The 21,956-nt window shown below is 40.5% G+C and overlaps 1 protein-coding gene across 3 annotated transcripts in view; it reads left to right on the top strand.

Moving 5' to 3' along the window:
- The first annotated feature begins 10,279 nt into the window (after positions 1-10,279).
- The window catches only part of SREK1 (splicing regulatory glutamic acid and lysine rich protein 1), a 44,512-nt gene continuing 32,835 nt past the window's right edge, over positions 10,280-21,956 (top strand). Inside the window, exon 1 of one of the 3 annotated variants that reach the window (XM_036409111.2) lies at positions 10,280-10,569. In XM_036409111.2, coding sequence (XP_036265004.1) covers positions 10,409-10,569 — 161 coding nt within the window. In that variant the 5' untranslated portion in view covers positions 10,280-10,408. The remainder of the gene's footprint in view (positions 10,570-21,956) is intronic. The other 2 variants (XM_036409110.2, XM_036409108.2) reach the window with 2 other exon arrangements.

A 21,956-nucleotide genomic window follows, 5' to 3' on the forward strand; every position in this document is an offset into this window, starting at 1 on the left:
TCTTGCATTCCCCTACTGGGGCTCAAGCCCACAACCTAGGCATGTGCCCTTTACCAGAATTGAACCTGGGACCCTTCAGTCTGCAGGCAGAAGCGGTTAGGGGCAATCAGGAAGGCAGGCAGGTGAGCAGTTGGGAGCCAGCAGTCCTGGATTGTCAGAGGGATGTCCCAGATTGGAGAAGGTGCAGGCTAGGATGAGTGACATCCCCCACCCCCATACACAAATTTCATGCACCGGGCCTCTAGTCATATATACTAAAAGGGTAATATGCAAGTAGATTGAATGGCAGAATGACCAGTCGCTTTTACGCACACTGATCACCAGGGGGAAGATGCTCAGTGCAGGAACAGCTCCCCGGTGGTCAGTGCGCTCCCACAGGGGGAGTGCCACTCAGCCAGAAGCTGGGCTCATGGCTGGCAAGCACAACAAGCAGGCCTAAGCCATCAGTCGGACATCCCCCGAGGGCTTCTAGACTGTGAGAGGGCGCAGGCCAGACTGAGGAAACCTGCCCCCAGTGCATGAATTTCATGTACCAGGCCTCTAGTTGTATATAATTAAAAACCAAATACAATATTTAAGATAGTTCTTTTGAAAAGGACTGGAATATTTCCATGAATATGCCTTTGAATTTACTAGGCAAGAAAGGCAGTTATTTTCCATACTAAATGGTTTTCTCTTGATTTCTCAAATATTCTTTATATTTTCATTTATCTGTAAGTTAATATAGCCATTTTAGAATTAAATTGATCATCTTGAATGTGTACACAAACACCCTCTGTGACACATAAGGTGACCTTTGGTTTATTATGATCCAACTAAAAGCCTGAGGGCTCTCCCACATGTCATCAGGAAGTTGTTTTTTGTTAGATTTACATTAGATCCTCTCTTACCTGATTGTAGTAAAGATGCTCCTGAGGCAGTTTCTGAAGCAAAAAGGAAAAGTAATTTAGTCTGTTTTATTGTGCTTCCTTAGATTCTAAAACACAGATAAATACTAGACATTTTAAGAAATTTCAGAAGGGACACCTGTTTGTTAAGCCAGAATGTGGTCCTTTTCCATCTCTGAAATAGTGGTCAGCGTGTGTGCTGGAGAGCTGTAATCTTCACAGGTATCAAGAGTAAATGGAGTCTATTTTCAACTCAATTTAATAATCTATTAATGAGGTGACAGTGACTCCTACTTCCTGGTTTGTCTTTTGGCAAAACATTTTCTGAGTTTTTTTTACTTTTGTTCACTTTGGTAAGTGATTTTTCAAATATAATGAATTTATCCTTAGCAAAATATCTTTAAATAAATTTACTAAATTAATAAAATTAGAGTCACCTTATTCTTTTTTAAATTTATTTTGCCAACACCAAACATGGTATCTATCTTCTATGAAAGGATGAATTAGTAACTGTTAAATTGAGTTCTGTCTTCAGGAAAGAACTTTCACCCTAACTGGTTTGGCTCAGTGATTAGAGTGTCAGCTGGTGGACTAAAGAGTTTCAGGTTCAATCCTGGTCCAGGACACAAACTTGGTTTGCTGGTTACATCCCCGGATGGGCCCTTTTCAGTAGGCAATCAATTGATGTGTGTCTCTCACATTAATGTTTCACTTTCTCTGTTTCTCTCTTTCCCTTCCACTCTCTCTAAGAATCAATAGGGAAAAAATATCCTCTGGTGAGGTTTAATAAGAGGGAGAGAGAAAGAATTGTCCCCTTAAAAGCATTTTACTGTCTAAGCCAGCACTGTCCAATAGGATTTGCTGAAATGGTGCACATGTTTTATATGTGTCCTGTGCAATACTGTAGCCAATAGCTATCCTAACGTGTGGCTCTTGAACATTGAAACATGGCTAGGATGTGGAATATGAAAAGGATGTCTGTTCTCAACAATTTTTTTCAGTGTTGTACTGGAGTTTCTAGTCAGGGTAATAAAAAAAAGACAAAACCAGTTAAAGGCATACATATTAGAAGGAAAAAGTTAAATTGTTCCTATTGACAAATGACATAATTCTGTTTGTACAAAAATCCAAAGGACTCAACTAAAACTAGAAAGCTCTCAGGATACAAGATATATAAGATATAAGATATATAAGATAATTTTTATTTCTATATACTAGCAACAAACAGTCTAAAAGTGAAATGAAGAAGACAACCCCATTCCCAATAACAAAAAGAATAAAGTACTTTGTAATACATTTAACAAAGAAGTGCAAGAACACTATAAAGCACTGGTAAGACAAAGCAATGAAGATCTAAATAAATGGAAAAAAATTCCATATTCATGGGCTGGAAGTCTCAGGGTTATTAAGATGGCAGTTCTTTCCAAAGTGACCTATAATTTCAAAGCAATCTGTCACAATCCTAGAAGGTTTCTGTGTTTGTTTTTGTAGAAATGTTGCAAGCTGATCCTGAAGTTGAAAAGAAAATGAAAAGAATCTAGAATAGCTAAGACAATTTCGAAAAAGGATAATAAATTTGGATAGTTTATAGTAGCCAATTTAAAAACTTCTTATGAATATATAGTAATTAAGACAGTGTGGTATTGGTGTTAAGATAGATATATAAATTAGTTGAACAGAATTGAAAGACTAGAAATAAAATTGTTCAACTTATGGTCAATTGAATTTTGACAAAGATTCTCAGACAATTCAATGGGGAATACATAGTCTTCAACTAATGGTGCTAAAACAATTTGATGTCATGTTAAATAGGTGGAGGAGGAGAAAGAATGAAGGGGAAGAGGAAGAAGAAGAAAAAAAGAGGAAAAGGATGAAGAACAACATAAATCCTTACCTCAAACTATACATAAAATTTAAAGATATATCAGAGGCCTAAAACTAAACATTTCTAGATAAAGACACAAGAAAAAAATCTTTGTGACCTTGGGTCAGGAGAAGATTTCTTAGGTGTGGCAACATAACGACAATCCATAAAAGAAAACTGCGATAATTTGGACTTGAAAAAACAAAACAAAAAACTGTTACCCTTTTAAAGACACTATTAAAAATGAAAAAACAAAACATTGGTATATGTTCAAAAATAAAAGAAGTTACAGAGTGAGAATAAACATTTGAAAGTCACATGTGTAATAATAGGATTTTATCCAGAATCAAGACTCTGCTCTAGTCCTATATACTAAAAGGGTAATATGCAAATAAGACTGAATGGCAGAATGACCAGTCGCTATTACGCACACTGACCACCAGGGTGAAGATGTTCAATCCAGGAACTGCTCCCTGGTGGTCAGTGTGCTTCCACAGAGGGAGTAGATTCCAATATTTGAATTGGAATATCACCTGAAAAGATATATGAATGCTAATGAGCACATAAAAAGTTGCTCAACATTAGCCATTAGGAAAATTAAAATTAAAACCATAATGTGATACCACTACATACCCACTAGCATGGCAGTAATGAAAAAGGGTGACAATGCTAAGTGTTGGTAAAGATGTGGAGCAATGATAACTCTCATCCAGTGTTGGTGGAAATATACAATAGTACAGCCTCTTTGTAAAAACAGTTTGGCAGTTTCTTAAGAAGTTTAACTTACGGTATGAACCAGCAATTTTACTCTCAGGCATTTCCTCAAGAGAAATGAAAGTTATACAGGAATGTTCATAGCAACATTAGTTACAATAGCCCCACATTGCACACAATCCAGATGTCATCAACTGTTGAACAAATAAAATGTTGAATATTCATGTATTAATCTGCGATTAGCACTAAAAGGAAATAAATTACTGATAACATCCTCCTGGTGAACCTTAAAAACTGCGCTCAGTGTTAGGAGCCAGATACTAAAGATGATGTGTTGCATAACTACTTTATGTATAATTCCCCCAAAAGGCAAATGTATAAAGAAAGGAAGCAGAGCATGGTGGCCAGGAGCTGGGGAATTATTGGAGCTGATTCACAACACTATTGAGATGGTCTATGAATGTTTGCTACTGAAGTTCCCAGAACTGCTCTGTCACTTCCCTTTCTAAGATTTCTTTAGGCAATTCTTTCTGAAATTCCATTAAATACCATCGTTGTCTTCTGACATATTTTTGTTTTATTTAGATTATCCAAAGTCTGTTCTACATATACCATAGTCACACCCCTTCTCAAGATTTGGTTGTGCAATTATTTCTTCCACTCCATAAAATAAACTCTCCATCTTTGTCTACTTTCTGTTTAAGCCAGCTAGAATAACTTTTTGTAATTAAAAAAGAAAAGTTATGCCAATGATAGGCCTCCAGAGCTAGCCCATTGGGAATATGAACTAAATGAGAGTTCTGAATACAAAAAAGGTCAGGGCAGTTTGGTTTAGCACAGGGAAAGACTGAGAGAGTTTCTGCTTCATTTCTGGAAGTCCTATTTTGAAACACACTACTGCACCCATATCTACACTCAGGTGCACTCCAAATGCATAGCTCACAGTCCTCTGATTCTTTTTAGTATAACCTATTAACTCCCCTCCCATTGCTCTCTTCAGAATATATCAGCACTCCTTTAAAGAGGGAGCCACTTACAGATTCTTCCTTACATGAAATTACTTCTAAATTAGTCTATACTGTCAAAAAATTTTAAAAAATATATTTTATTGATTTTTTACAGAGAGGAAGGGAGAGGGATAGAGAACCAGAAACATTGATGAGAGAGAAACATCGATCAGCCGCTTCCTGCACACCTCCTGCTGGGGATGTGCCTGCAACCAAGGTACATGCCCTTGACCGGAATTGAATCTGGGATCCTTGAGTCCGCAGGCCCACACTCTATCCATTGAGCCAAACCGGTTTCGGCTCTATTGTTAAAATTTACTGTAAAATTTCATAGAGTGGATCCTTTGCAGATCTCACTTGTTTGAAAAGCAAAACAAAAAGTAAACGGAGAAACCAAAATCTTTTCTTGTAAATATAGTACACACTCATCTGCATACCTTCACACCACAAGCATTCCCTGTCTGTCTGTACTCCCTGGAACTGCTCTCTCCAAAGTCACCTCTTGGTTCAACACCCATAAAATTTCCCTCTCTCTCTCTCTCTCTCTCTCTCTCTCTCTCTCTCTCTCTCTCTCTCTCCCTCCTAATTTACTTACTGGAGTTGATCTTCCTTATTTTTGGTTTCTGGTTTGCTCTGTGGGCCTCCTTGTAAGAAGTCCTCTGTGTGCTGAAGCTTTCCTGTCACTGACTGTCTCATCTGAGAGGACTAGTGCTGAAGAAACATATGCAAATTGGGACTATGAGAAAGATTACAGAACATGGCATGGAGGTTGGAACTCTAAAATATCTCAGACACAGGCTTATGGCCAACATGGCAGAGTAGGTAAACGTGGTACTCACATTTTCCCAGGACCCCATCAAAATTACATCTAAGCTGCAGGACAAACATCATTCAGAATTGCCCGAAGTCTAGCTGAACAGAAATCCTATAACTAAGGATATACAGAAGAAGCCATGTCGAGCCTGGAAGCCCTATCAAAAAAGCATTCAATTATGAGAATTTGTGTCCTACCCAAAATGGTTAATTTAAGAATTCATGAAGTATTTATCCTTCCATGAGTTCATGTGGAGAAAATGATATCAAGAGGCTCTATCTTTTGGAAATCAAATGGGACTAGAGATATAATTTTGCTAACAACCAAATGCTTGTTTATTGTTTGCTTCCTGGACCAAAATAAGAGTTATGAAAGCCAGTTTTGTGTTAATTGGGAAAATTTGAAAATGGATTATGACAGTATTTTTAAGTATATATATATATATATATATATATATATATATATATATATTATTGATTTTTTACAGAGAGGAAGAGAGAGGGATAGAGAGCTAGAAACATCTATGAGAGAGAAACATCGATCAGCTGCCTCCTGCGCACCCCCTACTGGGGATGTGCCCGCAACAAAGGAACATGCCCTTGACCAGAATTGAACCCAGGACCCTTCAGTCCCCAGGCTGACGCTCTATCCATTGAGCCAAAACCGGTTTTGACATGACAGTATTTTTTTTTTTTAATATTCTTGGGTAAAATAATATCATTGTGCTTTTCTGTGGGGGCCTGATGTGGCGAGGATCTCCAGATGAACGATCCGGTTCTAAGTGGAGGTGGCCAGGGATTGAGAAATATTAGAAATAAAGAGAGAAGACACAGAGATAGATTTTAAGCTGGGAGCTGGGAGGGCCTCCGACCTCCTCTGCTGAAGAGGCAGACGACAACCTCCTGAGCCACGCAGCACATCTATTTATTCTTCAATACAACAAGGAGGTTTCACAGGAAAACAAGGAGCCTGGAGGGCCCAGGTTCCACCCACTCCTTCCTCCCTGACCAACACAAGCCAGGAACTAAGAACATCTCTGCATTCCCAGGGCAGGAATGCAACTGATATGACTCTGCCAATATCCCGGGCCAGTCAACAACAATCTAAAGAATGTCCAGGTGTCTTCCCAGGTGGCCCTCTACACTTTTCTATTTGGAGAGGAATGCGGAAATATCAAGGATGAAGTGTCAGAGTATCAAATGATTCAGTAAAAAAAGAAGTCTGAAGATAGAGCCTATGTAATAAAACTATGACAATGGGGAATCTAGGTCAAGGTTAAATAGGTGTTGTTTCTTTCCCTCTCCCCCAAGGAAACAAATTAAATTATCTCAGAGGTCCAGGGAGGAGCAGTCTGACATTTCCCGGAGTGGCAGGACTAGGACAGGCCCAGGCTTGGGAAACTGCTGGGAGATTCATAATGGATGCAACACTATGACCTTTACTTCTCTAAACTGGTTCATGTAGCTCCCCCCCCCCCCCAAAGAGTCACATTATATCTATCAATTGACACATATTATCCCTGATTTTATCATCTTTGCAGAATTTGACACTTTTCATCATTCTCTTCTGACCACTCTTCACTTCTTCCTTAAAACTTTTCCTCCCAGAGCCGAAACCGGTTTGGCTCAGTGGATAGAGCGTCGGTCTATGGACTGAAAGGTCCGGGGTTTGATTCTGGTCAAGGGCATGTACCTGGGTTGTGGGCACATCCCCAGTAGGAGGTGTGCAAGAGGCAGCTGATCGATAATTCTCTCTCATCGGTGTTTCTAACTCTCTATCCCTTTTCTTTCCTCTCTGTAAAAAATCAATTAAAAATAGATTTAAAAACAACTTTTCCTCCCAGAATAATGAACAGAAAACTCACAGGAGAGAACCCTGATACCCAAGGACCAAAAGTGGAGACTGCATAAAGACTGGTAAGAGGAGTAGAGGCACAAAAGAATTGACTGGAATCCCACAGACAATAACTGAAGTTCCAGAGAGATATCTCAGCTGTGTGTGTGTGTGTGTGTGTGTGTGTGTGTGTGTGTGTGTGTGTGTGAAGGGGGCCACTGAGAACTCTGGGATCTAATCCCAAAGTTGGGCCACCCAGCAGAGAACACCAAGCTGAGGAGGGTACCCACACAACATCTAGCTGTGAAAAGCAGTGGGGTGCTATCTGCCAGGGAGTGGCAGCTGAATGTTTGAACACCATTTTTTTTATTTAATATATATTTATTGTTCAGATTATTACAATTGTTTCTCCTTCTCCCCCCCCCCCCCCCCCCAAAAAAAGCATTTTCCCTGCTTCCCTGTGTTGGTAGGGTGGCTTTGTGTGTTAAGGTGTCCTATACGGTTCAGTGGGTCAGCCTCCCAGTTACCTGAGGTAGAACCTCTTGGTGCACCCCTTTGTGGACAGTGTGCTCAGCCATGTTGTATTTAAGTCTTGATTGTTGTTGCTGGGAGGAATTGGCTGTGAGGACCCGCTGTGTCTATAATGGAAGTGTCTCTGGTGCACTGGAGACACGCTTATGGGGCAGTACTTGCTTCAGGGAGGCTTTGGTGCTCACTGAGTCTGCCTCTTGAATGTGTCATTTATGGATGTGAGTGGTTGAAATCTGGTGTCATCTCACACTGACCACTAGATACACTAGCTTCTGGCTCTCCAATGGGGTGCAGATCAGCTACTGTCCGAGGCCACCCAACAGGAACTACAGCGTGAACTACAGTTTTCTCCCAACAGCTTATGATTAAGTGATCTATAGATATGACATACCCCACCTTTTATCCAGGCTTATTATTCCATATGCTTTTCTAGTCAGTCTCAGCCTTTGGTCTAGCAATAGTAAATCTGAATATTCTGGAACTCATTTAGGCTCTCAGACCTCTGCCTTTGTATATTCTGCATGCGTATTCTGGAAGGCCCCTCACTACTACTCCCCTCTCCTTGCCTGGCTAATTCTTATTTACTCAAGATTCAGTGCAACATCTCTCCTGGGAAGTTTTCCATTCAGACTAAGTTTAAGTGGCCCTCTTATGTATTCCCACAATCTGTGCTTATCCCTCTGGTAGTAGTTCTCAAACATCTTTATACTCTTGAAAAGTATTGAAGACCCTAAGAGATTTATGGGTTGCAGAGATCTTCCCAATGTTCACATATCTATAACAATAAAAGCATAATATGCTAATTAGATCAGACAGCCCAACGACCTTCCAGATGTCACCCCAGACGAAGCTGTGAGGCAGAGGCAGGCAAACAAATGGTCCCAGATTGTCAGAGGGTGCAGACTGGGCTGAGAGACCCCCCATCCTGTGCACAAATTTCGTGCTTCGGGCCTCTAGCTTCCATATAATGTCAAAAGTATGCTTATTAACATTAGTGGTATTTACAGCAGAAAAGTCTTTAATTACTGGAAAACTCTCAAACTCAAGATAGTGGATGTAAGTTTAACAAAATTTGGATTTTTGCGTGAAAACACAAACTTACAAATGCTTATTCTGGAGACAACCATTTTCCTTGGGCATATAGCAGAAGTACTTACCATTTCTTTACACATATTAAAATGACATGTCTGCTAGGGTGAAGACTTAATAAAATTAGTAATTTTTACTTCTTTGTAATTCATTGTCATTCTTAAGTTAGTTTATTATTTTTAAAAAATACATTTCTAATGATTTCAGAGAAGAAGGGAGAGGAAGAGAGAGACAGAAATATCAATGATGAGGGAATCATTGATTGGCTACCTCCTGCACTTGGACAGAGCCTGCAAGCCAGGCATGAGCCCTGGACCGGAATGGAATCTTGGACCCTTCTGCCCGCAGGCCACCACTCTATCCACTGAGCCAATCATGCTAGGGTGTTAATATATTTAAAAAATCTTACATTTAGTATGCTATGAGAGCAGGTGAAGAATACAAAATTCTGATGTTAGTGCAGTTTGGTGCCACTGCCTTTATTCCAGCGGGAGTGCCAGCAGTTTCATCTATTGCTTTTACACCGTCAGTTCAAATGTAAACGAAGTGAAAAAGGTAAACAAAGTCTTAATCTTATTATAAAATGGTTTGACCTTGTGGACCCACTGAAGTTGCCCCTAGGCCCCTCAGAGTTAGTTCTGGGGTGGCATTTTCACGTGCTTCTGTTGCACATACTGCCGTCACTTCCTGTCATCAGGTTGCACATTTTCTTTTCTTTTTTCTTTTTTAAAAATATTTTATTGATTTTGTACAGAGAGGAAGGGAGAGAGATAGTTAGAAACATCGATGAGAGAGGGTCATCGATCAGCTGCCTCTTGCACACCCCCTACTGGGGATATGCCTGCAACAAAGGTACATGCCCTTTGACCGGAATCGAACCCAGGACCTTTCAGTCCCCAAGCCCACGCTCTATCCATTGAGCCAAACCGGTTTCGGCAGGTTGCACGTTTTCTACGGACCTTGTAACTGTTTTCTGCGTGCCCCTCAGTGTCTGGTGTATAAAACACAAACTATTAATACCTGCGGAATGAATGCATAAACGACATTATAAACAATGACCGCCCAGTCTTGATCTTACTACCTCTGTCCTTAATTTACACGTTTTGTAAGACTTTCCAAGTTTTCTTTTTTCTTTCTCACAATTATGAGGCCGGCCAATTCTTTAATTAAATAGCTGGGGTGAGGGAGCTGCCTGTATATTAAAATGACGCGTTTATACAATAGTTTGGCCAAGTATTTGATATCAGAGTCATTTCTCTCCCGCAACAGCAGGCCGGGCTTTCCGTCCCCTAGTCCTCGCTAGCGGCCGGAAAGAGCCGAGTTCCTTACGTTTATAGGAGCACAAAAATGTGGCCCCGTTACATCCGGGTAAAAAAAGGCCATACACCCCTTAGGAGAGAAGAGGAGCAAAAACCTCTGCCTCGCCGACGGTAAGCCCCAGGCCCTAGCCTCGCGAGATCTGCCGCGTTGCCAGAGCGACGCTTCCGGCGGCGCGCGCAGCCCCGGGAGCAGGCGAGTTGGGAAGTGGGCGGCTAGACCTGCCCGCCGCCGCCGGGAACTCGCCAGCGGGAGCGCGCTCGCGGCCGCGCGTGCTCCGCTTCTTTCCCGGCTCCGTCGCTGACGCGTCGCAGACGTTGGGGGAAGCGAAGGGAGCAGCCGTGGGAGAGGGATGAACAGCGGCGGCGGCTTCGGTTTGGGCTTGGGCTTCGGCCTCACCCCGACGACGGTGATTCAGGTGACGAACCTGTCGTCGGCGGTGACCAGCGAGCAGATGCGGACGCTCTTTTCCTTCCTAGGAGAAATCGAGGAGCTGCGGCTCTACCCCCCGGAGTGAGTGCTCGAGCGCGGCGGGGGGAGGGGCGCGGGCGCCGTGGGGACCCGGGGGCCGGCGCGGACGGGGGCGCGCGGCGCGCGTCACGTGACCGCCGGGCCTTACCTGGGTGCCCACGTTTGATGAGGGCGGCGAGGGCACCGTGGCCCCACCTATTTTTTTTTTTTTTTTTTTGAGTCCGGCTTTGGAGGCTTAATCTCTGCACCGAACTCTTTCAAAGGCTGCCTTTTTTTTTTTTTTTTCCTTCGTGCCTCCAGGACTAGTGCTCGCCGCCGAATCCTGCCATTCGGGGTCTCCCCCTCCCCTTTTTTCCAGAACTTAAGATGGCCGCAGGTGGGCCCCGAACTGCGCTCCGGGCGGACGCCTGGGGCGCGATGCGAAAACCGCGGGGACTGCGCCTGGGGACGGTCCGTTCTCCGGGCCCAGGGCCAGGCCGCCGCCGCCGCCGCCGGGGAGGCCCGGAATGGCATGGGACTAGGCTGCGTTTGCCCTCGGGCGGCGTTCACATAGTTAGCATCTTCTCGGCCTGCTTAGCCGAGCCCATCCGTGCGGCTAGACATCAGGTCCAGCCAGCCTTTTGGCAGCAGATTCATTTTCCCTCCTGGAAGGTCACCCTGTCCTAACCCTTCCAGAAAACATATTAGTTGGTGCAGGATTAGCTCTGCTGCATATTCTTTAAAAAAGTCCAGCTATGCCAGGTCGCGGACACTTCCCAAGTAGTGTGTTTTGAAGCAAGATTTCCCTTTTACAATACTTGCTACTCAGAATGTGTAAGGGGTTTATGGGTGGTTCTAATTCTTACACGCATAAAGTGTTGTTTTTTAATGATACAGCTTAGACTTTTGTTTATTTTGTCGAAATCCTGTGAAAGAAGGGAGAGGAGTTGCCCAGTATATTTTTTAATTTGTATTTGACTTTTTTTTTTTTAATACATATGTGTATATTTTATTGATTTTTTTTACAGGAAGAGAGAGGGATAGAGAGTTAGAAACATCGACGAGAGAGAATCATCTATCAGCTGCCTCCTGCACACGCCCTACTGGGGATGTGCCCGCAACCAATGTATAATACATGCCCTTAACCGGAATCGAACCTGGGACCTTTCGAACCTGGGATCTTTCAGTCCGCAGGCCAACGCTCTATCCACTGAGCCAAACCGGTTTCGGCTGTATTTGACTTTTTGCTTTATTTCAGTGAGGTATTTAAATCTTTCTTTAGGTTTTCTGTCTCTTTGTATATCGCGTTGCTACTTCCTAGATACTGATGAAAGTTGGCCCAAAAAGCCCTCTGCTTTTTGTTTTGAAGTAATTTATGCATACAGGAAAGTTGAAAGAACACCCAGGTTTCCTTCCCCTGCGTTCATCGCCTGCCACAGTTGATTTCTGTCTGTCTCCCCCTTCTCATCGCCACCTCTGCTCGCTCACCTTCCCCTCTCCTCTCCCACCTTCCCATCCTTTTGAGAGTATGTACACTAGTTGTAGACACGATAGCCATTCATCCCTCAACATTTAAGTATGTAACTATTAAGAAAAGCTCAGTCTCCTACAATACCACACTATTTACATGCCCAAGGAATTTAACATTGATAAGTAATATGTTTATAGTTAAATTCTCCCAAATATTCTAATAACTTTTTTCCTTTTTAAAAAAATCTAGATTGTAATCAGACTCCACCCTTTGCATTTGGTTATCTCCTTTAATCTAGAACAGCCTCCTGTCACCTTTTTAAAAATCATAACATTGATACTATGTCTTGTTGTTTGTTTTGTAGAATGACTCATAATCTGGGTTTACATAGATTGCTTTTACATGAATACATTCAGGTAGTACTTTACCAAGCACACTTTATAAGTGTACATACACGTACATCTTTTTTGACTAGCTGTGGCATATATAGCTTTGAACATCTTAACTTTCGAAAATGCTATCCATTTTAGCACTGGAAACTTCTTAATAATTGAGAAGTGCTTGGAGGAGTGCTGTATCCTGCAAGAATTGGAAACATGCAGTAAAGATATTTTGTATATAAATCTTTGTAAACTAACCTTGCTTGTAAGGTTGTGGTAATAAGGTATCTAGTAGGTAGAACTATACACAGAATAGTCTCCATTGTCAACATGGTACCACTTACATAGTTGAAATGTGGGCTTGGGTGGCAACATGCTGCCAGTAATTATCTGATACTTGGTAATGAACTTTTTTGAAATCAAGTGTTAATTACTTGCCCTTTAAAAGTCAAAGAGAATAAAGAGCTCGTTATTTAAACACTAGAGGCTCAATGCACGAAATTTGGGCATGGGTAGGGTCCCTAGCTGCTGTCGACCACCTGCAGGGGCCTTCATTCTACGCTGCCCACTGGTGGTCAGGGCACGTCATAGCAAGTGATGGAACTCCCAGTAGGTTGAACTCCTGAGGAGACACTTTTAATATTATGTGTATATATCTATATATATATTTATATCTATATGGTACATTAATATGAAATGTGTCACAAACTGTAATATATTTAATGAAACTAACAAGTATAACACATATGGGACGGGCAAAATCCTTAACCAGTTTTTCATAAGTGCAATCCCTTATTCCTGTTTTTAAAAAACATTGACATACTTTACTAACAGCATGTGTTCTGCTCTGTAATGAAGTCATTATAATATGGTCAATACATTACAGATGTGTTTGCAGGTTTGGGCTGAAAGAGATAAAAATGCAATAATAGTGTCGAAACCGGTTTGGCTCCACAAGTGGATAGAGTGTCGGCCTTTGGACTGAACGGTCCCAGGTTCAATTCCAGTCAAGGGCATATGTACTTTGGTTGCAGGCACATCCCCAGTAGGGAATGTGTAGGAGGCAGCTGATTGATGTTTCTCTCTCATTGATGTTTCTAACTCTCTATCCCTCTCCCTTTCTCTCTGTAAAAAAATCAATAAAATATACTTAAAAAAAAATCCAATAGTAGTAGTTGTATGGAAGATATACATTTGAGTGTTAATGACAGTATGAAATTTTTGCAGCAAGCTTTTTATTGAGGTATAATGTGCAACAGAAGAGTGCATGGTTAAGTTTCTCTATCCCAAGTGAACATTTCTGTGTAACCAGCACCCAGATTAGAATTGTCACCCTAGCATTGTACTTCCCTTCAAAGGGTGATCCTGTCCCTGATTTCTAATACATTTCTAACATCAACACTGTTGATTTTTTGCTTGCTTGCTGGTTTTCTCCTCTCTGGTCTTCAAAAATACTAATAAGGCAAAGTCTGTGAACTAGTTAAGTTTATTTAGTTAAAAAAATATAACCAATATAATCACTTTATGAATGTTAAAGAGAAATACCACCCTATCAAAACCTCTCTCCATTTTCATGTGTTTTCTTCAAGTCCGTTTTATATGTGTTTATTTTAATATGATATGATCAAAGGATTTTGCAAATAAGCATTTTTCAGCGCTTTGCTTATACAATATTTTACAGATGAATCTATTCTTAGTGTTTGTGTCATTGAAATTATATAATTGGAGATGTATTGGCTCTCTGTTTTGCTTTGGGTGTGTGTGTGTGTAAGTCAGTGGATTTTAGGGAGAAGCTAGCATGTGAAATGTGTACTTTTGATTGTCAACAATAATTGGAGGGCCTTCTGGCATTTATTGGATGTCAGTCATTCATATTAGAAAGTTTTATACAGCCGGGACCGGTTTGGCTCAATGGATAGAGCGTGGGCTTGGGGACTGAAGGGTCCCGGGTTCGATTCCGGTCAAGGGCATGTACCTTGGTTGCGGGCATATCCCCAGTAGGGGGTGTGCAAGAGGCAGCTGATCGATGACTCTCATCGATGTTTCTAACTCTCTATCTCTCTCCCTTCCTCTCTGTATAAAATCAATAAAATATATTAAAAAAAAAAAAGTTTTATACAAAGAAGAATCATCCCATACAGAGGATCACTGGAGCCCTACTGAGAACTCCTGTTATACAATAATTCATGTGTCAGTATTTTCATACATAAAACTATGTACTTTGTCCTTGTTTTGGTGATAGATCCTCAAAGGGTGTGTATTAATATAATAAAATATTGGATATAGTATTACCATCTTGCCTTTTAAAAAATTGTGCAGTGTCATCATGTTTAATGAAAGATAAAATAACCAGTTAGGGCCCAGGAAATTTAAAATATGCTCAAAAAGTTGGTTTGTGATTTCTGCATAAATCCTCAGAAATTCTGACTTAAAAACAACAACAGTTGTAGAAAGTCTTTTATTTTAAAAAACAAAATTCAACAAAAGCGGTCAAAGTATAATTCACTATTTGGATACTGCTCCTTTCTTTAGAGGCATACATTTAGACCAAATGAAAAATGTAACCCCTTTCAAAAAGTAAAAATTTCATTATAAAATAACTTTATTAAATTAAAAACATCTACTTATTAAACTAAAAACATCTATACATACTAGAGAGAAAGCTTTACTTTTTATTTAATTTTATCTTTTCCATCACCATTTATTCCCTCTTCCACCTAGAGAGAAAACTTTAAACATAAGATTTGAAAACATCCTGATATATAAATAAATACATACACATTTGTTTACTGAGCTACTACTAATTATCTGTACTTATGCTTGCTACTGTATCATAGCCTATCATATTAAAAGTAAAAGTGTTACCACCTTTTCTGAAAAGCTCAAATGTTTACATTTGTATAAGTAACTATAAATTGATCGTTACTCTTTGTTTTAAGGAAGGTAATTAGAGATAAAAGTGAAGAAAATGCTTAAGGCAATGGTGTAGCCATATCTACTACCCATACTCCTGTGATAATGCTGTTCAGAATAGACCAGAATTTTTTAATTTGTTCCTGGACTTAATCTTGGTGGCATGTTTTAACATGTAGTTGCTTTACTGATCAGACTCACATTTTCTAGTGATAGGGGTTTTTAAGTGATAGGGGTTTCAAACAGGATATTTGGAAGTATCTTTTAGTTTTCAACAGTGATTATTTAGGTTTTCAGTCTTTCCCTAAAAGATCTGTCAATTTGGAAAATGTAGTTTTAATGGTGGTTTGTCAGATTCTAAATTTTAGTCCTAAAAGAGAGTATACTGGTACTCGCTGCAGTTGCTGCTAGGACTTGAGTAGCTGATTGTAATCAGATTTTTTATTGGTTGCAAAAGACAGAAACAGTGCTATGCAACCTACCTCAAGAAGAGACATTGAAAAAAATAGAGATTTCATTAAATTGAATAAAGACTAAAATACAACCAGGCCTCAGATCTGGGACTGGGAATCAATAAGGTTTCAGCATCTAAGGTATAAAACCTCTCCTCAGAGCTTTGTGATCTCAGTTTGTTTCTGTGTATTTGCTCAGTTTCTTTATGGACCTATTCTCTTCTCATCTGGCATCTGATTCAAGCCCTGACTCAAAGTGACTTTACAGGCAAAAGAAAGAGAATCTGATTGTTGCTAGTTTGGTCAAGCTACCCAAATTATAGGTTGCTAGCTAGCCAGTGAAATGTGGCTAATCAGTTGTGGCTTACAGTTCACATCTGTTGAGGGTTTCACATGCTGAAAGTACGTAGAATGTTTTGGTAGCATATATAGGATGGGTACCTAATCATTTTCATATCTTAAAATGGCTTTCCAGGAAACTTGAGCCCTGAAGAAAAGTGGAATTGCCATTCAAAAAGGGAGTTGCAGCCGAAACTGATTTGGGGGGTCCCGGGTTCGATTCCGGTCAAGGGCATGTACCTTGGTTGTGGGCACATCCCCGGTGGGAGGTGTGCAAGGGGCAGCTGGTTGATGTTTCTCTCTCATCGATGTGTCTGGCTCTCTATTCCTCTCCCTTCTTTCCTCTCTGTAAAAAAAAAAAAAAAAATCAATTAAAAACAAACAAACACAAAAAAACACAAAGGGAGTTGCAGGAGACATCATAAACAAATGGAACATTATGTACAAAGATGGCCCAGATGTTCTGGATGTTTTCTGGAAACAAGTATTTTTATGCCTGGATTTTTGGGTGCATTTAGATGATAAGAAGAGAGGGTGTCTTTGAAGAAATTTAAGCAATGGAGTGGCATGATGACATTTAGGGTTTAGAATGATCACTGGCAGCTTTTGTGGAAGACCATTAATTAGGAGTTAAGATGTAGGCAGTATGATTCCTCAGGAGTCATTGTAACACAGATTAGAAATGATGAAGCCTGAATTAATGCAACACAGGATTTAATGAACATTTGTATGAAGAAGGAAAGGTCAAGGAGGGAAACAATCCCCAAATCTCAGGAGTTTGATTTAAAAAAGATTATTTCTGCCATGGACAGTTTGGCTCAGTGGATCGAGCATCCGTCTGTGGACTGAAAGGTCCCTGGTTCGATTCCAGTCAAGGGCACATGCCTGGGTTGTGGGCTCAATCCCCAGTGGGGGGGTGTGCAGGAGATAGCCAATCGGTGATTCTCTCTCGTCATTGATGTTCCTATCTCTATCCCTCTCCCTTCCTCTTTGAAATAAATTAAAAAAAATATTATTTCTTATACTAAACTGTATGGTGGGGAACTCATTGTGGTCACTCCTGGGATGAAGCTGATGTATCAGCCACTCATCTCTTGAATGTTGCTGGTCACTGGCAGAGGCAAAGAACTGAGCAATGGCCCTTAAAACTACTGAATAGTGACATGGCAGTTCTGCTTGAATTTAATTGGCCAAAGCAATTTGCATGGCTACATTTAACTTCAAAGTACAAAGCAATGGAATGTTACCATGTAGCCAGAAGCAGATTTGGAAATATTTGGTGAATCGTACTAATTGTGTTCACATTAGTGACTTGCAGATTTCTGACTTGGGTAATGTGGTATATTTGAGAAAGTATAGGACAATGGATAGGACTGGTGGGGAAGGAGAAAGATGAGTTTTAAGATGAATAATGGTAGGCCCAGTGACTATCAAGTTGTAGTATTTTAGAAGGCTCTTGGATCTGGGAATCTAGGGCTAGGAGAGACCTAAGTTGGAGACTTGGTAACGTAAAGGAATTAATTGTGGATGTGTGTATTTAACCTCAGTGCCACATACATGAAGCGGTTGGCTTAGCTGTTGATTTGGGGGCTGGGGGAGGGCGAGTTGGAGTGGGCTGGCCTGAAACTTGAATTGGATGGCATTAGGCAGGAGTGAATTGAGTTGAGTTAGGTTGGGTGAGAAAGAAGTAGCACTATTTTTATATCTGCAACTTTAATTAGCCTAGTTATGTTAATAATATGAATAGTTTCAGGATCTAAATGCAAATATATTTTATCACATTTTATATTATTTAAAAAAATATTTGAGAAGAAGAAGAGGGAAAGAGATGGAAATATCAGTAATGAGAGAGAATTATTGATTGGCTGCTTCCTGCACGCTCCACACTGGGGATCGAGCCCGAAACCCCGGGATGTGCCCTGATAGGAAAATCGAACTGTGACTTGGTTCATAGGTCCACGTTCAACCTCTGAGCCACACCAGCTCTCACAGTTTTTGATCAACAACATAAATATGTATATTTAACCAGAATCAAGATGGATTTGTTTCTATATACTAGGAAAGATTTTTTTTAATTTAAAAAATGATGAATACTTACTATTTAAATAGTACATATTAAGTTTGTTTTAAAATTCTTGGTTAATTGAATGGTAAAGGTTGGTTGAAATTTGGAAATTAGATGATTAGACTTTTAAGTTCTATCTATGCCACTTATTTAAATTTAGGATTATGGTAAATGTCCTTGACCTGTTTTATAACTAAACTAGAGGCCCAATGCAAGAAAATTTGTGCAAGAGTAGGTCTTCCTTCCCCCAGTTGTTGACACCTGCTTCCCTCTGGCATCTGAGACCCGGACTTCCCTCCTCAGGCTGCTGGCCGGCACCTGGGACCCGGGTTGGCTTCCCTCCGGCCCCAGCTTTGTCAGGAAGGATGTTCGGAATGACGTCTGGAAGACGTCTGGTTTATTAGTATATTATCCTTTTATTATAGATTGCTGTTATTGCACAAGGCATATATGATATTTTCAAATACTCTCTTCTTTTTTAGCATGAAAAACCTTAATGTTTTAAAGCACATGTGTCAAACACAAGGTCCGCGGGCCAAATCCGTCCCGCCAGGCCTTGCAATGTGGCCCGCGCCGCGCTGTCATCACTGCACTCCGCTGTGTTTCCATCACAATGACAGTTTATGACTGTTCAGTAAACCATTCGGCCCGCAATTTTGGCTGGATTTTAGATTTTGGCCCCTTCTCTGATTGAGTTCGACACCCCTATTTTAAAGTATTGTTTAAAGTATTGTACATTTATGTTATATACTAGGTATACCAAGTGTACTGGTTAATGCGGATTTTGTAATAAAAGAAAACATAATTTCAAGAGAAACATCAAAAGTGCTTTATTCAAAGTAATGTGCATTGCTGGTTACATATTTCCCCCATCTTTCAGGTAATTTGTGGATGCTGTCCCAATAGAACTTTTCTTGTTTTGAGTCAAACCATTCAGAGACCCAATTTTCCACTTATTGGTATGTTTTTAAGTGCTACTCAGAAAGTGCATGTGCCATCGATTGGAACAAGTGGTAATCTGAAGGAGCAAGGTTTGGTGAATATGGCAGATGGGTTAATACTTCCCAGGCATGTCTTTAACTAGTTGTGAAGTGTGTGATGGCGCATTGTCATGAAGCAAAATTACTTTGCCGTGTCTTCTGGCACATTCTGGTTGTTTCACAATCAAAGCATGGTTCAATTTGTTGTCAGTAACAATCAGTATTAACGGTTTCACCTGGTCCTACCAAATGCAGAGCATTGTCTTCTTTCTGAAGCAATTTGGCCTTGATGTTGATGGTTGACTGGATCAACACATGATTTTGTGGGTTTGGGATTCTCAAATCCACTTTTCATCGCCAGTCACAATTTGATGCAAAAAAATACTTTCTTTTGTGCCCTGAAGCAACATTTTACTGATGACTTTTCGGTTTTCCATTTGTCTTTCATTCAGTTAATGTGGCACCCATTTTCCTTCCTTCAAAATCTTTCCCATTGCTTGTAAACGATGGAAATTACTTGCTGAGCAATGTGTAATTGTTCAGCAAATTGTTTTTGAGTTTGACACGCATCTTCATCCAATAATGCTTGTATTTATTGATCTTCAAGCTTTCCCGGTTGAGCTGGACGTTCTTTGTCTTTCATGTTGAAATCATCACTTTTAAAGTGTTTAAACCAGTGTTCACAAGTATCTTGAGACTAGAGGCCCGGTGCACAGTGTGTGTGTGTGTGTGTGTGTGTGTGTGTCCGTGTCCGTCTGTCCCTCCCTCAGCCCAGCCTGGACCCTCTTCAATCTGTCTGACCACCAGTCGGACATCCCTCTCACAATCCAGGACTGCTGGCTCCAAACCACTTGCCTGCCTCTAATTGATTGCCCTTAACTGCTTCTGCTTGCCAGCCTGTTCACTCCCTAACCTCTCTCCTGCCAGCCTGATTGACACCTAACTGCTCCTCTGCCAGCCCAATTGCCCCTAACTGCCCTCCCTTGTCAGCCTAGTCACCCCTAACTGCCCTCCCCTGCCAGTCTGGCTGCCCTTAACTGTCCTCCCCTGCAGGCCTGACTGCCCTCCTCTGCTGGCCTGCTCACTCCAAACTGGCCACAACTACCCTCCCCTGCAGGCCATCTTGTGGCCATCTTGTGTCCACATGGGGGAAGTCATCTTTGACCACATGGTATGGCCATCTTGTGGAGTGATGGCCAATTTGCATATTACGTTTTTATTAGTTAGGATGGAGCATGTTCACCATAAGTTTCCTGAAGTATATGATAACTTTAAGCAGCACTTTTCTTCAACATTTTTAAGCGTAAAAATACCTATAATGTTAAGACCTTCAGCAAATTTGACATATGAAGTTGTGAAGCTTGCTGTTAATACAACAAAATAGCATACGTATCAAATTGCATATATGGGCAGTTCTAGGGTTACATCGGACTCAACGTACATTGTTTCGTGATTATGTCGCCATTTATCTATACTAATAATAGAGGAATATGCATATTGTTCAGGATGCCATCATAGTAACAGTAACGAGCAAACAGCAGGCTGCGTGAGGTGACGAGGTCGGCATGGGGCTTAGTAAGGGATGACCAAATGACTGAACAGCAGGCTGCAAGGGGCGACCAGGCTGGCGGGGGGCAGTTAGGGGCGATCAGGCAGACAGGCAGGCAGGCAGGTGAGCAGTTAAGAGCCAGCGGTCCCAGATTGGAGAGGGTGCAGGCTGTGCTGAAAGGACCCCCTGCTCCCCATGCGTGAATTTTGTGCACAGGGCCTCTAATTTATAAGGAAAAAAAAGTTCTGTCATTTTGACATCTGTACATATTGCTTTATGTTTTGATTTATTTATTTACAAGTGAAGGCCAGGAATTGTTATCTTTAAAATTTTTTTTTTATGTTTCACTTCATTACTGCTGTACATGTGCTCATGTGGGTGATGTAGGTGCTTACATAGGTGGGTTGCGACTTAACGGCGCAAATCTCATTATGTGGCCCTGCCATAGGAACAGATCTCTGGCGTAACCCTAGGACCTACTGTATATCAACATATGTGTAACTTCATCTAGTGAAAAAATATCCGCATTATTAACCAGTACATCTGGTATATATTTTGTTTGGGTAATTTTTTCCTTGTTAGAGACAATAATTAAACACTAGTTAAAAATAATTATGGACAAGTTGACAAAAATCATCATCCACGAGTATAGTGTATTTTGTAGTCTAAAAAGGTAGATTCATATTATGGAGAAATTGCTTTAATCTGTGCCATTTCCTTTTTATTATAGGCTTGCCTAGATTGAGCTAAATCTTAGGACTTGTAAGAGTCTTTGCTCTTTTGCATATAATATGTAACATTTTGTTTGTGAAATCTTTTGTCTGGAAAATCACAATGCCTAGCCTGAACTAGTCAACTATATACAAAAGACCTTAATTCCATGTTATCTCATTATTTCTAAGATTGTTAATTAAGTTTTTAGAAATTTAAATATGGCAGGGAAGGCTTAGAAGTTGTAAAAAAAATTTAAGTCTTGTAGATTGGCACTTTTATAAAAGTATTTTGCTTATTTATGTGGTTCAACATTTTTGGGTTAAGCAGTTTTCACATTTTGCTCAGATTCGTAATTTAATGTAAAGTTTTTAAATTTAAAGTTTTTGCAAGTAAGGCTAAATAAAGGCCTTCTTAGTTATCACTAGTCTTTGCAGATAGATCATCATTAAAAGAGTAAATTTTGCTATTTCATTTCTTAATGATCTTTAGCAATAAACTTTGTAAGTCTTGATTCTGTAAAGATCTCAGAAAATTTTTTGGTGAAAATGACAGAACCAGCCAAATGTTTATCTAATTGTTTTTTGTGT

Source organism: Pipistrellus kuhlii, unplaced genomic scaffold, assembly GCF_014108245.1.
Source record: "Pipistrellus kuhlii isolate mPipKuh1 unplaced genomic scaffold, mPipKuh1.p scaffold_m20_p_4, whole genome shotgun sequence".
NCBI lineage: Eukaryota > Metazoa > Chordata > Mammalia > Chiroptera > Vespertilionidae > Pipistrellus > Pipistrellus kuhlii.